We start from the raw sequence: 18,316 nt of genomic DNA on the forward strand, positions 1-18,316 counted from the left end.
TGTACACTCAAAAAAGGCGTAAGTTAGCAAATTTTATATGTATTCTACAATTTTAAAAGCCCATACAAATGGCCACCTAATCTTCTATATTGAAGGTCAGTTCTGCTTAAAATGTTAGGAAATTCTGTGGGGGAAGTATGAGTAGTGGTTAAATGCTTATGCTCAGGCAATAGACTGTTTAGTTCAAATCTCAGTTTTCTCTGTTACTTTTTACTGTGAAACTTGCTTGAGAAAATTACTAAATTTTTATACCTCAGTTTCTTCACCTATAATATATAGACAATGAAGAAGGTAATATCTCATGAAGGTGTCATAAGGATTAAAAAAAGGCAAAGCATTCTGTGTATTTAGCATGGCACCTTACATACATGGTAAGTGCTTAACGTATATAAGCTATTATTATAAAATTTTGTGAGCTGATATTTGAGCAGCTTGGAGAGAAGAGTTTCATTGTTTCTTACTACCACCTTTCATTTTCATCCTGGCCCTTTAATCTCTTTCCTGTTCCTGACATCTCAAAGACATATTTAGGATTTCAGTCATGACCTTCAGCCATATTTGAACATTTTCCTAGTGCATAAATCTACATTCCCACATTACGTTTGTACCTAGATGCAAGCCTTGAATGTCACGTCTCAATTAGTTCATTTGTTCATGTCAGCTAACCGCGTTAATGTTCTGAATAATGGTGAAGTCTTACTTATGCCAAGAACAAATTTGGGATGTAACCTTTCATGATAAAAATCTAGGGTCTTCCTAGGTATATGTGTGTGTACACACACTTAAAATGGAATATTATAGATAGATGTCATCTTTTAAAAGTGTGTACTCCAGTAGCTACTTGGTTTGCAGATTTCTGCTTTCTTGCCTCATTCTTTTTTTTTGCTTCATTCTTGAACAGGTCTAGCAGTTACGATTGTGTGAAACTAATATGAGAAGAAAGACTGGTTATACCAGTGTAAGTGATAGTACATAAATGCATGAGGGATGATTTGATTAGAAGCAATATTACGCACTGATAGGAGTGATGGTTTGAAATCAGACATGAGTTTAAATGTTAGCTCTAGCATTACAGGCATTTACTTCTCTTTTCTGTTTCCTCTACTGAAAACTGGGGAGAATAACACCTATTTACATGGTTGTTGTTAGATTCCCATGAGATGATGCCTGGCAAATAGTAAGAAATCAAGAAATAGTCACTATTTTATCTATTCTTTACAGAGGAAAGAGATTGATTGACAAATATTTGGGGTCTCTGAGGCATATCACTTGGTCAGCTTCTGTGATCTTTGGAACTCAATTCTTAATCTCTTTATTGTCACCTGCTCTTTGAGAACAAAGAGGAACTGATTACCGCTTCCTTTCAAAATGTGTGTATTACATTTGATGGGTTACATTAGCAGTTATAAAGCAAACAATAGAGTGGAGGGTGGGAAAGTGGATGAAGTGAGTTCAATCACATACCTGGGAAAAGTCAATAATGAAGGCAGAGCCTAGATTTGCCTGCCATACGGGAGAGACAAAAACAGGATTTGAAGCAAGAGATCATGAGTTAGAAATTAAGTTTTCTCCTGGTATCTAACTTTATGCAATTTGCCTATCTCTTTGGTGTTATTTTCTCTGCTGTTAAATTTAGGATAATAAAATTTAAATGTTTATAAAACCCACTTTAAGGTTTAAAAAAAAGGTGACAATGGAAATGCAAAGGGGAGCTATAAAGACCCGATTTGAACACATTTATTAATTTAAATACGTGTTCCTGTCTTTCTATTATTATGAAGTGCAGTTTCATTTGTACTTTATCTGGGTGACCACAAGTCAACAATAAGCAATTCACAAGTAAACGCCCTTGCTTTAGGTGTAGAGGCATTAATGTAATCAGACCAAACTTTTTACTTCCATTTGAATTTTTCAATTTAAACTCAATGTGCCCTTGCTTTTACACAACAGGATTCAGGAACGAAAGATTTGGCTCTTTAAAAACCATCAAACAGGCACACAATCCACGCAGCAAAAACTCGGGGAAGCTAGGGCGCCCACACCTGGGAAAGCTTAGATGCCCTTCAAGAATTGAAGATGGCGTTTCTCTGAGGCAGGTCAGCGTTAACATGCTACCTTCCCTTCAAAGATTGTTTGGATTCCTTTCAGTGTTATTGGTCAAGATGTGTTGCTGACCTAGACTAGGAACTATAGGATGGCGGGTGTGTCTACACACTGTCCGCTTGTCATCATCGTAGTCGCTAACACACACAAAAGCCTTCTTGAAAAATGCAAGCCGGACTGAAAAACTTAGGACAATGAACAAATCCTGGGCGGGTAATGGACACAGCGGCAATTATAGAGATTCCCTCCACCTGCAGTACTTCTCCTAAGGGGCCACACGTGCAGCTCACCTAAGCCTGAAACGAACAAGCTTGGTTTTTCCCTCTGACACTCAAGGGAAGCGCTAAGGCGAACAGAACACATCAGACGCTGCCGCGGAACTTTGCAGCTCTCCGAGGCTGCAGTTTGATACAGGAGAGACGTCTTTTCGTTCCCCTTTCAAAAGGCACCGTGCAAACCTAACACGAACCCGGCTAGGATGTCGGAAAAAGGGAGGAGGAAGGCTCGGGGAAGTTGGCCGCGGCGTGCCCTGGGTCTCGCGGAGCCTGGCGCGCAGGAGGGTCCGGGAGGCTCCCGGCGGACTGACTGGCTCTGCTCCCGCTGGTGGCTCCTTCTGTCTTCGAGCGTCGGAGACCGGACCTGGAGAGCGGCCGCGACGGTCCCCCGCCTGCGGGCTGGGCTGGGGCCGGACGGTAGGTAGGGACGCGGACCTGGAAGGAGCGCGCGCGAGGGAGGGAAGGCTGGGAGTCAGAACCGGGAAAGGGTGGCACGGAGCAGCGAGGGAGGGAAGGAGGCGAGAACGAAGGAGCGGGCGCGGTGCGGGCGCTGGGCGCTGGGCGCGGACGGGGTGGAGAAAGCCGCTAGAGCAAATTTGGGGCCGGACCAGGCAGCGTCCAGCTTTTAACCTGGGCAGTGGAGGCGGGGGAAGGAGCGAAAGAAGAGGGGAGGTGTGTGTGGTAGGGGTGGGTGGGGGGAGTTGGAAGCAAATGACATCACGGCAGGTCAGAGAAAAAGGGGCGAGCGGCAGTCTCCGAGAAGAGTAGGGCATTTGGCATTAGAAGCTCGTGCCCGGCCTGCCCCGGAAGGGACCCCAGTGCTCCCAGAGACCATGCAGAGGTCGCCTCTGGAAAAGGCCAGCGTCGTCTCCCAACTTTTTTTCAGGTGAGAGGGTGTCCAGCTGAGCTTTGGAAGCACACGTGCCCAGGAAAGAGGAGGACGCGTGTATGGGCTGGGTTTTGGGGAAAGTGGAGTAGTTTTTTAAAAAGATGCGCTGTCATTCATTGCTATGGAGGAGAACGAGGATTTTGTGGAATAAGATAGAAAACATTAGGAAGAGATAAAAGAATGAACTGAAGCCGATTGTGTGAATAAAGAGCCTTAGCTTAACCCTGAAGTTTTAACTACTTGCAGCTGAAAATCACTCTTAAGACCCCAGTGTGCTACTGTGCAATTGTCTCCTTAGATTTTCCTAAGAAACTTGTGAATTATAAACTTGTTAATAACAAATACTTACGTTTGGCCCCTATTTTTCCCCCCTTCATGCCTTGGAAACTTAGAAGTCGTCTTGGCTAATGTACTACAAGTGCCATGCCTGCATGTAGTAGGTGCTCAGAAAAAACTTGTTGACTGAATTTTGAACGTTTATAGGGGAGAAATATAGAGTGGGTAATATGTGCTTAAAGTTTTTATTGTTATGATACTGAGTATATCTAACAAGTATTTGCCACAATTCCATTATTCTTTCTTTTAAGAATGAAAGCAAATCCTTCGAAATATCCGTTTTAAAAAAAGCCAATTCTACAAGCTATACATTTTAAAAGAGGGGTCAGAATTACCATGGAAATGTGAAACCATGGGAATAGATACTGAAGTTAAACCAACTGACATTTAATAAATTGTACTCTTATCCTACTTTACATGTGATGAGCCATAAAAGCTTGTGAACTTCATCTAATGAGATTTTAAAAAAATAGAGTCTAAGTTCAGAGTCTTAGGCAAAGTGTAGTTAGATGTAGCATTTCATATTTGAAGTGTTCTTTGGATACTGTATCTACTTTATTTCTGTTATACTTGTATGAATGAATGAATAGGTTCAGCTCTCTCATGGGATATTACTTAATTCATAATTATCTAATGAATCAGCATACTTAGGTATCAGAAAAGCCAAATACATTATAAGTATGCTTATATGTGTATGGGAGGAAGGAGCTTGGCTTTCACATCTTTCTAATGTTTTATTCTCTGAATGTGCAGCAAACTGGAACTCAGGTGCTAAGGAGAGGGCATAGGCCATAGAAGGAGAGCTCCTCCCTGTGGATGGGAGAGAGGGACTTTACTGTTTGGAATTGCCTCTTGGGTGGGTGTTTTCAGCACCTTTTGTTACTCCATCTATACGAATGGGATTGTCTGTTGTTCTGTTTTCCTGCTATTTACAAAATCAGAATGCTAATTGGCATAAATTGTAGCCTTTCTACTAGAGCACTTGGAGGAACCTAAATGCTATTCTGTCTAAAAATGCAGTTTTAAAAAAATGCAGTTTTCAGAAGAATACATATCCCATGGCTACGTCTAAGTATAATACTAAGGAACTTTAAATTAGCTCATTGTTGATTTAAATTATATCACTGTTGGTCTATCAAAGTATTTTTTTCTTTTCTTAAAACAGATCACCTTACACATTTTGGTATAGTTTTAAAAATGCTCTCAGGTGGATCTGTTAAAAAAGAAATATTATAATGGCTACTAAATTTGTGAAGAGCATACTCAGTCCTGCTCTTCAAACTACTTTATAATAAGTTGCTCTAAGAATAGGTATATTTTTAAAAGTTAAGTTCCTACTATTTATAGGACCTGACATTCACCTAAAGAACCAGTGATTATAAACTTCCTTCTGGGTTGTAATTCTGAAAGGGTAAGAAACGTATTTTCTGTCTTCGGATTAGACAGTAGTCCTGCTTAGGGGTCCAGAGTTTTAGGCTTTGCATTCAGATTGCTTTGATTCAGATCTTGGATCTGCTACTTAGTAGCTCTGTGACCTGAGGCAAGTCCCTTAACATCTCTGTTTGTGTGACTTGACCTTTAAAACTTGGACACTAGTAGGACCGATGTCTTAGGGGTTAATCTGTTGAGAAAATGCATGTAAAGTTGTTAGCCTAGTAAATGTTAGCTGCCACTGTTATTATTATTAATTACCATATTTTTGCATTCTTTACAATACAACATACCTTGTTTATATAAAATATTCATCTTTGTTGAATATAATTTTATGACTATCCATCTGTATGTGCAATGAATGGGCCTAGATGAAAATTTAATTTAAGAAAAATCTCGTCCAACATGGCATTACCAGATATACAGGAAAAAAGTCATATGCTTGTATCATATGTTGTTAAATGCCTTAGAATTTAACTTTCTGAGCATGATCCATTCAGTTTCACAGTCATAAGAGAGTAAAGCTGTTTGGTCTGGTTTATAGATTATATTAAATATCTCTTTTATTGTCTAGATATTGTTACTGGGAAAACTAATAATGTTTAGGAAAAATTTAAGTACTTTACTTTTTTTTTTTTTTTTTTTTTGACCGTACACGGGCCTCTCACTGTTGTGGCCTCTCCTGTTGTGGAGCACAGGCTCCGGACGCACAGGCTCAGTGGCCATGGCTCACGGGCCCAGCCGCTCCGCGGCATGTGGAATCTTCCCGGACCGGGGCACAAACCCGTGTCCCCTGCATTGGCAGGCAGACTCTCAACCACTGCGCCACCAGGGAAGCCCTAAGTACTTTCTTAATTTTGCATGAGTTTCACATCAAGTATGAAATTTGAAAGATATCTGAGGTGTCATAATGCATAAAATAATAATAATGTCAATATTATAAACATAACCTAAAAGAGAATTTCACCACAAAAATTCAAACAGTGTGTATCATGGAGACCAAGTTACATTAACTTAAAGCTTTTATGAAATACAAAGATGTTTTTAAACTAGAGGTGATAGATTTGCATAGAATTTATAATTTATATACCAGTGCAATTGATTTACAAATGTTTACCAAGAGAGATTATGTTTTTCATTTTTGAGCAATTTGTCAAGTTTACATTTTCTAACTTTTTTTTTTTTTTTTTTTTAATTTTTTTTTTTTTTGTGGTACGCGGGCTTCTCACTGTTGTGGCCTCTCCCGTTGTGGAGCACAGGCTCCGGACGCGCAGGCCCAGCGACCATGGCTCACGGGCCCAGCCGCTCCGCGGCATGTGGGATCCTCCCGGACCGGGACACGAACCCACGTCCCCCGCATCGGCAGGCGGACTCTCAACCACTGCGCCACCAGGGAAGCCCAACATTTTCTAACTTTTAAAGGTGGTTATTCAGTTTGTTCTCTGTCTTCTCTCATGCCCTGAATTTCCTATATTCTCTTTAGATGTTAGATTGTGTACCAAACCATGTGTCAGATGACACAGCTTGAATTTTGGTCATGGTTTTCATACCAGAAGTCTAGATCTATACTTGAGGAATTGTCAGAGCCCCACAGAATCCATGTGTACAATGCCACAGGTTTCTTACAAGACTGGATATAGGGGCCCCCAATAAATTCCACAGGTAAGTCTCAAGTAAGACCAAAAAGTAAACAAGGTTAGGCTCTTCTTATATACTTATAACACATACCATACAGTGTAACTGTAATATTCCATCCCTTGCTAAAGAGGGAAGTGGAATCAGTTGTCTTAACTAGTTCGTTAATATTTTATGTTTGATGTGACAGTCAAAATGTCCTCTAGAGCCAACTGATACACTAGGGAAATCATGGGTTTTCAGTTTTCCATTTATGTTTCATGGGAAGAAGTAGGAGTTAGTGTGATAATATTCAATGCATAAATGTTAAAACTTGTTTAAAAGGCCCTTAACTTGTCCCCAGTATAAAATGTATTATTATTGTCAGTGTCGCTTCACAGGAACGTATAATTTCAGTGACAGAGGTACAATATAAGTATAGGATTGCAAAACCATCAGGGAAGGGTGTTAACCGTTTAGCGTGCAAATGTTGTTTATGTTGTTTATCAAAACTTTAAAAACTCCTCTGACTCAGCAGCAATTTTGGCAATTTTGATTCCAGTGATTCCTGACGCATCTGTGTAGGGCTCTTCCCTGGAGCAAAATCCCTGTGATGCAATGATGTCAAGAGGAGAAAACAGATTATGATAGAGGTCTGGTTGTTTGGGAACCCTGACTGAAGGCTTACTTTATAAATATGTTAACATTACTATTTCAGGTGCTTCTCTTCAGCTCCTAAGATTTTACCTGTGGTTGTTTGAAAGTAAAATTAGCATTACAAAGTGGCTTTGCTATTGAACCTAAGAGTTTAGGCTCCTTTTTGCAAGAAACCTGTAAAAATTCAGTTAGATTCCTTGATGTAGAGAATGAATATATTCTTACAGAGCTCTGAATGATCTGTTTTCACAGCTGTATCCAAGTTGCAAGACTTGTCAAGTTTGCTATTCTTTGTGCAGCTCTGTTAGCTTTTTACTATCTTTTGACATCAATGACTCTTTCAAATTGTAAAGCCCTGGATGTCAGGGCCTTCTATGACTTGTTTAGTATTCAGACCATTTCAAGACTCCTGCATGCAACAGTTTACTAAATATTTCTTTGTGATGATGATAATTCCATGGTGATCCATGGAGATTTATGGATATTGTAGTTTGCTGACATTCAACAGTCCTGTAATACAGCATTTATTCTGATAAAGAGAGGTCAAAGCAAGCAGGACCCTGGACAGATTTTCTAATACTTACAGTAATTATTCCATGAAATATTTCTTATCTTCCTTTATAGCCAGGCCTTTGCCTTGCGGGAAGGCCTGCTTACTAATTCCTTGCTCATGAGGTCAAGAAGTGATTTGAAGATTTCTGCTAAGTCCTTATGGTTAGGATTCTTAGCTCTGAAACTGGACAACTGGGCTTTACCCTGATATAATCAGAGAATTCTCCCATAGGTTGCTTCAGAGAACTGAGTCAGAGCAATACTGACTTTGTAGGTTATGATTCAGGGCAGCTTGGAGGATACCTTAATTCATTAATTCACCACCTTCTGTATTCTATGAGAGGCATTTTGAAGGGTGAGGTGGACAAGGAAGAAATTGGTGCTGCCTTCATGGAATGAGTTCTCTGAAACCCAGATTTTCAAGGGCTTAAAGTAACTCTCCCTGGGCATCTAATCCAGTCTTAGACTGGTTAAGGAAGGCTTGCTGCAGGAGTGGCTCTTGAGTTGGCACCTATCCAGACAAAAAGGGTAGGGCTGGGTTAGGAAAAATTTAAATACAGAAGTGGCAGCCTGTGTGTAGGACTGGCAGCAAAAGCGAGCATGGCACCTTCAAAAGAGTCAAAGAAGTTCCCGGTAACTGGAGCATAAGATGTGTGACAAAGATTTGTGGGAGCTGGGTCTGGAACTCTAGCGAGGACCAGATCATAAGGGGCTTGGTGAACTTTGTCTGGGCTTTATCATACTGAAAGTGAAAAGTCGTGGCTTTGTAGCAGGGGAGCAATGTGTCCAGTTCAAAGCTGTTGCAGTTTTGCGAAAAACTGATGGACTGAAAGAGTAGCAGTTGGGATAGAGAGAAAGATGGATTTGAAAGACATTAGGAGGTAAAATCAACAGGTGTGGTAATTGATTAGATGTGGAAAGTGAAGAAGAGAGAAGAATCAAGAATGCTGTCTAGATTTGCTGACATGGGTAGCAGTGGGTGATGGTGACACTTGCTGAGGGCAGAGGTTTCAGTTGGAGGAGGCATCTTGGGAGGGGAGGTGGAGGCTTATGAGGACTCTCAACTTCTTTTTGAGATGAAAAAGGAAATGATGCATACGGCTCAAGGCCAGGTAATATGATTATCTGAAAACACATTGAAGTGATTTAGAGCTTTAGGTGAGAGATATTTAGATGTCAGAGGTGACAGTCAGAATTGTAAATACATCCCTCACACTGTTCAGTAAAGTCCGGGATGGTATCTGGGTAATAATTTAAAGTGCTGACTTTTTGAGCTTTTTTGTGATATGGAGTCACCTGAGAGTGTGTCAGAAAAAAAGCAGCGGTATACTAGGGATAGCACTAGTTAAATTCTACCTAGAAATTCTACTTAGCACCCTCTCAATACCCTCCCCTGCAAACCCACCAACTGATATATGAAGGGTCCCCACCCCACCATAACTTCACACATTTAAACAGCAGTTTTTACGCAGCTGATTTCTATGATCATAGACGTTTAAGAAGGACATATGAAAATTCACTGGGGCTTCAAGTATTGTCTGCAGTGATTAAAGAAAAGATCTTCTGGAATACAATCTGAAAAAAATATAACTGAAAAAGGTAATGCATGGTCATTAGCAAAAAGGTATTTCAAAGTTACAGAAATATATAATGTAGAATGCGTAAGCCCATGGGTAACACTGTGGTTTCAATATATATTTTAAACTCTAAGTTAATACCTAATACCACTATTAAATTTTGTAAATCTGAAAAAAGAAGATTCTCATATTCTTGAAAAGATTACGTATCATTGTTTTATGTTAAAACTTTGAACCTGTTAAAGCACACAGAGCTTTCTTAGCATGGCCTACATAGGTGCAGCTACCTTCTACCCAACTTCACACCCACCCCCAACACCTAGTGAAATTCTTAACTGAAGTTCTTAACTTCAAAATGGGACCCAGGTGTTTCATCTGTTACCAGTCAGACCATTATGTGAAAATTAAGCTTAATAGGCAGAATCCTAGAGGTGCTGACAGCTGTGTTTCGAGGAGATTCCAGGCCAGACCTTGGAGCCCAGTATTGGCTATGGGAGCAACTAGAAAATGAAGCCACTGCTGGCCAGGATTAGCAATCCTCATAGAGGCAGCATACTGGAGAAACTTTATAGGAAGCTCTCTTTACACATTTTAGTTATTTTAAATATCTCTACGAACTCTGGAAAATAGAACAACAACAACAAAGCTGTACTTTTTTCAGCCAAAATCCATTGCTATCCTTTAGATCAGGGGTTGGCAAACTTTTTCTGTAAAGGGCCAGGTAGTAAATATTTTCAGTGTTGCGGGCCACGTAGTCTCTGCCATTGTAGGGAAGCAGCCATAGACAGGATGCAAACAAATGGGCATGGCTGCGTTCCAATAAAACTTTATTTATGGGCACTGAAAATTGAATTTCATATAATATATTTTTTAAAAATTCTATTGCAATAAGCTTCAGAATTTGCAGCTTTAAAATTACTTAGTTTTAAATAAAGATCTAGAAAAAATTTCAGGGCTCATTTGTAATTAACAGTGTATTCAATAATTGAGTAATTTTAAAAGTAAGGGAAACACATGCAAAGTGGACTTTTCAGAAGAGGGAACAGTAGTTTAACATTAGATTAGATATTAACTTCTCAGAATAGTTTTGTCTTATAGGAACCTACTGACCATCTCTTCTTTACTTCTTTTTTGCATATACATTTTTTTTTGATGCGTCCTTTAAGGTATAGGCTCTATCTTACCCATCTTTTTGTTCCAGCACCTGTCTGACTCCCTGGTGAATAGTAGGCCTTTAAAATATACTTGTTGAATGAATAAAACTTGACTAATTCAGTTTATGTTTATGCTTCTAAAATTTAATTTTTGATGGAAATGTAAAAATTTAGTTATAAATATGAAATTTAAAAAACTTTCCATTTGACTTTTCTGAAGATAAAATATCAATTTTGAATAAAAATATTAGTTGCTTTACCAAATCCATGAATTCTAAAGTATAACAAAATAGGAAAATTTGTTTCTTTTGTTTGCTTTCTTGTGTGGGTTATAGGACTTTCTAGGAAAATTCTAGGTTAAGTTAGTACACTATTATTTTCTTCAGAAGATCAATGCTTTGCTAAAGATGAGCTTTCCACCTGAAATATTTTTTCTCTTCAAATATCATGTGAGTATTCTGGGTGCCTGACAGTTTAATTTTAAAACAGATTATTTAAATGATTATTTCCAGAATTTCTTCCTAAATGTATATACCACAATCTAGTCTTAAAAAAAAAAAAAGACCTTAAACTCATTTTAGTCTTGGACCTCTGAATACATTTTTCAAAATAATAAATAAGCTGATGAAATATTTATTACAAAAGAACTTCTCCCTTTCAATCAAAGATAGGGTTGGCTTCTGAAACACATTAGCCTCTTTTCCACCTCTTTTCATCTGAGATCTATTAGAGTTAATCTCTCCTATCCATAAAAGTGAATGTATATCTTGTATATATGGACTGTGAACAAAAGTGCACAAATAAATCCCCTATGGATTAATTTGATTATGGAGCAAACTTGGCTCAACATCATTCATGCAGTTAAACAATAGGTATTTTCATAAATCAGTTTCATAAATCAGAGCATAAAATATATAATGACACTGAGATCCAAAATTTTATTCACTGTATTAAGAGTTTATAAGACTGATGAAATTAAAGCTCCAATTCAGCCATCCCAATAACATCAGAGCTAAGTTTTTATGCAATTTTATTAGCTAGAAAGACAACCACTGTAAAATGAACTCATTAATGTAAAAGTAATTTTTGAAATACTAATGTGATTTTTATTCATTCATTTATTCATGAATGCATGCCTTTATTCAGTATAAATGTTGAATCTCTGATATATTCCAGGATATAGCAGTTTGAAGGCTTAGGCCACATATCAAAATCGATTATACATTCTAATTATTCTTTTACTGGAATTTTCACATTGATATTTTTAATGAGACAATTTTATTTCTCTTTGGAGCAAAGGCCATCGTATATATCTATAGATTTTCCCTTACTCCATTTAACGAAGGGGGCCTAAATTTTTTATTGATTTACCAAATGACTGAATAAAGGTCATCTCACATAATAAACTTTTCTAAAGTCAACAACAGTATAATTCCTTGACAGCAAATATTGTTTGATGTATTTAAAATTTTTTAAAATACTTCCTATGAAATGTAAAGATAAGAACATTATGTTTAGAAATGTATATTGGATTTAGTCCTTGAACATAGTCTTTGGATCCACTGAGGTGTTAACTTGTAACTTGGCAGCCTTTTTGAACTCTCATACAAGGTTTTGCTGGTTCAATTGTTTCTGTTTCTGCCAAGGGTAGCAACACAACTCTTGTCTTTCCTGAGTCACGGTCTGTCACTCCAGCCACTATTACTGCAAAGTAGAGTCAGATTCTGGGGTTAGTAGACACGTATGTTATTAATAAAAAACAATGAGTTGCCAAATCTCCTATCAATGAAAATTTGATCAAAGTTTAGTTATTCTGTTGGAAAAGAAATCTAGCTAGAAACAGGATTTAAAAATTCTTTTTTTTTCTTTTGGCTGCATTGGGTCTTTGTTGCTGCGTGTGGGCTTTCTGTAGTTGCAGCAAGCGGTGGCTACTCTTCGTTGCGGTGTGCAGGCTTCTCACTGTGGTGGCATCTTTGCTGCGGAGCACAGGCGTGTGGACTTCAGTAGTTGTGGCGTACAGGCTCAGTAGTTGTGGCTCACGGGCTCTAGAGCGCAAGCTCCGTAGTTGTGGCGCACCGGCTTAGTTGCTCTGCGGCATGTGGGATCTTCCCAGACCAGGGCTCGAACCCGTGTCCCCTGCACTGGGAGGCGGATTCTTAACCACTGTGCCACCAGGGAAGTCCCAAGAAATTCTTTAGGTAAATACTTATGTGCTTAAAATTAGAAGCCCTTCATAAATATCGGTATTTTCTATAGCTTTAGATAAGTGCTTCTCAAGTTGCCAATCACCTGCTCAAAAAATATATTAAGATAGATCTATCTATAATATATCTTACATTAAATATGCAGATTCCTAGGTCCCACTCCATACCAACTAAATCCAGAATCTCTGGGAGAGGGCAACTATAATCTTGATTTTTTGTTTTCTGTTTGTTTATTTGTTACATTTCAGGTGATTCTTTTTGCATACTAAAGTCTAAGAGCCATTAAGTTAATCTTAAGAAAGTGGGTTTAAATGGCCCAACTAGTGCTTTTCAACCTTAATGAAAGATTGGAAAACTGCAGATTTGAGGACAAAAACCAGGATTCTACCACATGATCATAGAATGTGGGATATGGAGGTGATTCCATCTTCTCCCAGCTCCACTAAACTTCTCTTTCCTAAAATTCTTCTTTTTAAAAAAATTTTTTTTTATTGCAGTATAGTTGATTTACAGTGTTGTGCCAGTCTCTGCTGTACAGTAAAGTGACTCAGTTATACACATACATTCTTTTTTTATATTCTTTTCCATTGTGGCTTATCACAGGATATTGAATACAGTTCCCTGTGCTATACATTAGGACCTTGTTGTTTACCCATTCTAAATGTAATAGTTTGCATCTACTAACCCCAAACTCCCAGTGCATCCCTCTCCCTTGGCAACCACAAGTCTGTTATCTATGTCTATGAGTCTGTTTCTGTTTTGTAGATAGGTTCATTTGTGCCATATTTTAGATTCCACGTATAAGTGATATCATATGGTATTTGTCCTTCTCTTTCTGACTTACTTCACTTAGTATGATAATCTCTAGGTGCATCTTAACATTCTTCTTTTTTAATCTTAGGATCCAAGGAAGAGAATTTTGAAGGTTCACATTTTTTTTAGCAAATTAACAATAGAAATATAGATATTGTTCAACTTGCCACAGAATTCAAAATTTCCCCTTAAATAGTTCTTGAAATCTGCAGTTTTGCCTCCAGCATCTCCTAACATTTACTAAGCACTTTCTATGTACCAGGGATTATACATATTATCTCAGTGAATTCTTCAAATAATTTTAGATAGAGTGTACATGTAAGAAATATGTAGTTTAGAAAGATTAAAGAGCTTATACAAGGCCACCCAGCTAATTACTGTGAAGTCAAGACATGAACTTACATTGATCTCTAGAACTCTTAACCAGTGTATCACACTCTCCAACAATCTAGAATGGAATTGGTAAATTATATAATTTCACTTAATTTTGTATATAGGTTTTCTTAATTTTCTTGTCTCTGAAATTTATTTTTGATACACATATTATAAATAATATTATTTAAATTAGGCATTAGACTCTGTTCTTCTTGGAAGTGCCAGGAGCATGCCCTCTTACAGTGTTTTGCATGGATCCATATGACAAACTACTTGAGGTGGAGAGAGGTGAAGAGGGAAAGATGGGGAGGGGAAGGGAAGGGTCTTGTCTTAGATTAATGAGGTCTTTAACATTCTAAATGTCCAGTTGAAGAGTGAGAGATATGATCAGCCAAAAGCATGCCATTAGCCAAGCATTGTTACATGGACACAGCTCAGTTTCACAAAACTTGACCCAGACTGCACTTCTTATCCTTATTTTTTCCATCCAGGTACTAATCATCTCCCTTCATCTTTTTCATTTTCTATATCTGGCTTCCTGCCTTCTTCCACTTTGTCAAACCTACTCAGCTAGGCTTTCTGTTGCGTTTTTGTATCCATTCTTCCTTCCTTACCAACTTAATCCCCTCCGCTGAGTTCCAGGTTCAGTCACTTCAGTGTTCCTCTCACCACCACCCACCCTCTTTGGTGTCCTGTTCTGATCACCAGTCCCTGGTTGTTCATCACTCATGTCATTTGTTTCTTTATGTTTACTCTTTCTGTATTTCTTGGGGCTGAAGGAAGAGGCAGAGTCACCTCACAGATGGTTCTTCAACTTGATGTTTGACTCTTCGTATGTTTAAATCTTGGATTTTCCTAGTGCAGTGGTTTTTACAATTTTTTAAAAACAATATTTTTATCAGTAAATCCAGAATCCAAAGGAAATCTTCCATGGAACTGCAATATATGCAAATAAAAGTGACAATAAAAGACAGTAAGTCCTCCATAAAGACAAAGATATAGGTAACCTCCTGCCCCAAGGTAAGGGCTGAAATGACTATATAACATTTACGTGCTCTTTTCTTGGTCCTACCTGCTTACGTTTTTCACATTATGCTTCTGAAATTGAGATGACTCTTATAATTGATGTCAAAAGAAACCTGTCAGCCATCAGGCCCAGGAATAACTTGAAATACGGGAACTTAGCAGTTCATAGAAGGTATATCTTGCTGTAACTTCAGTTGAATTATTTGCATTGGTTGTACCCCACAAGGTTGACTTTTAACTTAAATTTAGTTTCTTGCTTGAAATTTCTTGAGAAAGATTATTCTGTGATCTAGTTTTGAAAGAACAGTAATTATTTAGTCTGAAGTTTGTCTGGCATACCAAGCACTGTACTTAAGGTAGACGTTGCTCAAGCTCAGCACTGTGCTTTACTTTGAAATTATACTGCCTGTCCTACAGGTGAAGGTGGTGTGAATGCAACTTGTCACTTGTAACCCTATTCATAACTGTGAATACCAAGAATAATTCAAAAGTATATTTTTGACCTGAATGTGAAGAAGGCTTAGAAGAAAACTTTAATTATGACACTGAAGAAGGAAGTGGTGTGTAATTGTGTGAATAAGTATATAATACTGAAAAAAAATTTTTTAACTGTATATTTAATTTAGAGGGTTTTTTTTGGAAAGGCCATTATTACACTGATGATGAGTCTTGTAATCAATGTCACCTTATTGTTGAGTAAGCATGGTAAAGTATTGTAAAACCAAGATAATATCATATACTTCTTGTTATCATTCCCTGGGGATTGCACAGCTCTCTGTAACGCTGGAATGAAACCTTGTATGAGCAGGTATGCCAGAGATATAATGGGCTGTTAATTGAGCTTGGTGCAAGTCTATATATGCATGTCTTGGTGCATGTTCACTATAGACCATGTTCACTTGGTTTATAATGAACATGCTCACTTACGCAGTGTGGATATAACCAATGACAGATTGCAGTATGTTTAAATAGGTTCAGAGAGATGTCAGGGGAAGCTTTCCTGCACAGTGGACACTAAATGAGTTAGCCTTGAAGTCCAGGATAATGTTTGGATAGATCCAGTGTGTTAAAATTTTCATATAACAGTTTTGGGAATGTGTGATGATTTTATTCTTATTTTTAGAATAGTAAAACATACTTTAAAATATTGACATTTCAAATCAAAAGTTGGTGAACTCCAGGAAGTATCTCAGGGGAACACTAGGTATTGGGGTCCATAGTTTGAAAACCACTGAACTAGTTTTTCCCCCATATTGGTTGGTCTTGACCTTCCCTTGAGTCCTCATGTCACCCATCCTATACTCTTAGATAATGGTTTCACATTTGACTTTGTCTCTGTCCTTATTGTCAACTCTTAAGTAGCAATCTATAGGGGAAGAAACACGTACTTTGGAATCAGGCAGACCTGGCTGGAATCCTTGCTCTGTGACTTAACAACAATATGATCTTGTGTAATTTACTTAACTTTGATGATGTTGTTATGCTCATCAGGACAATGAGTTCTCCTCCTCTTAACACAGCTCAGCATTATTATGAGATCTAATATTCATTGAGTGTTTAATATGTGTATTAGCATTCTCCAGAGAAATGAAACCAATAGGAGATATATATATATATGTGTATATGTATATGTATATAAAATGATTTATTACAAGGAATTGGCTCACATGATTATGAAGGCTGGCAAGTCCAAAATCTGCAGCACAGGCTGGTAGGCTGGAGACCCAGGAGAGCTGATGTTTCAGTTTTATTCTGAAGGCAGTCTCCTGGAGAATTCTCTCTTGTTTGGTCAAGCCTGCATTTTTGTTCTATTCAGGCGTTCAATTGGTTGGATGAGGGCCACCCGTGTTATGGAGGGCAATCTGTTTTGTCCAACGTCCACCAACTTAAATGTAAGTCTCATCCAAAAACACCCTCTTACCATCATGCTCTTATAAGCCAGTGCATTAGTTTGCTAGGGCTGCTGTAACAAAGTACCAAAATCTGGGCGGCTTAGACAACAGAAATGTAATGTCTCACAGTTCTGAAGGCTAGATGTCTGAGACCAAGGTGTCAGCTGGTTTGGTTTCCTCTGAAGCTCTGAGAGAGAATCTGTTCCATGTTCTCCCCCAGCTTCTGGTGATTTGCTGGCACTCTTTGATTTATAGACACCTCACTTTTATCTCTGCCTTCATCTTCACATGGCATTTTCCCGGTATGCCTGTCTCTGTGTCCACATTTCCTTTTTTTCCTAAGGACACCAGTCATATAGGTGTAGGGCCCACTCTAATGAACTCATTTTAACTTGGTCACCTCTGTAAAGATCACATTCTAAGGTACTTGGTGTCAGAATTAAAATATATCTTTTTTGAGAGGAGCACAATTGAACCGAAAATAGTAATAGTCTTCAGGAGCAGAATGAGCTATGGAAGCAATTTGAAACTCTAAAGTATAATACATATAGAGGGTTACACTAATTTATGAAATTTTTCAAAAGCTGTGTGTACCTCATCTGTAATGGTACACAGGTAACATGGAGACAATGTCAAGTACGTCAGGTGACATGACATGGGAATGGTCAAGAAGGGTCAAAGTAAAAGGGTCCAGGGCTTCCCTGGTGGCACAGTGGTTGAGAGTCTGCCTGCTGATGCAGGGGACATGGGTTCGTGCCCCGGTCCAGGAATATCCCACATGCTGCGGAGCAGCTGGGCCCATGAGCCATGGCCGCTGAGCCTGCGCGTCCGGAGCCTGTGCTCCACAACGGGAGAGGCCACAACAGTGAGAGGCCCGCATACTGCAAAAAAAAAAAAAAAAAGAAAAAAGAAAAAAAAGAGTCCAGTTGTTCTTGAGTAGACTGAAGAACAACTTTCCATTTATGACATTTTGGTACATCTCCACTGAGAATAAATAGCTTGAAGGCCAGACATTAGAATGTTTGGGTAATGAAGAGTGTTAAAAATGAAAACATTTTATTGAGGAGAATTAAATAATTTTGGCTGGAAGCTTTAGAATTATTGGCTTTAACTTATGACTCAGAAAAGGGGCATAACTGTTAATAAAGAGTGGTCCCTGGAAAAGTATAGGCACCCTCACATTTGCACTGCATTTACCATTGACTTGAAAAATATTTTCACTTTTTTTTTTTTTTTTTTTGCACTGCCTCAGGCACTGGACCAGACAATGGAGATATAAAGATATATATTACAACTACATTGTCCTCAGGAAGTTAATCTTATGAGGGAAATAAACTAGCAAAGTATAATGTGGTAACAAGTTTAACAATTTAAAAAATAATTGAGTGACAGTTATGTGCTATGCTCTGTGGTAGGCA

The 18,316-nt window shown here is 38.3% G+C and overlaps 1 protein-coding gene across 1 annotated transcript in view; it reads left to right on the forward strand.

The window, feature by feature from the left end:
* Positions 1-3,196: 3,196 nt before the first annotated feature.
* The window catches only part of CFTR (CF transmembrane conductance regulator), a 188,343-nt gene continuing 173,223 nt past the window's right edge, over positions 3,197-18,316 (forward strand). Inside the window, exon 1 of the mRNA XM_081244584.1 lies at positions 3,197-3,264. Coding sequence (XP_081100710.1) covers positions 3,212-3,264 — 53 coding nt within the window. The 5' untranslated portion in view covers positions 3,197-3,211. The remainder of the gene's footprint in view (positions 3,265-18,316) is intronic.

Source organism: Mesoplodon bidens, assembly GCF_964165515.1.
Source record: "Mesoplodon bidens genome assembly, chromosome: 9".
Lineage (NCBI taxonomy): Eukaryota > Metazoa > Chordata > Mammalia > Artiodactyla > Ziphiidae > Mesoplodon > Mesoplodon bidens.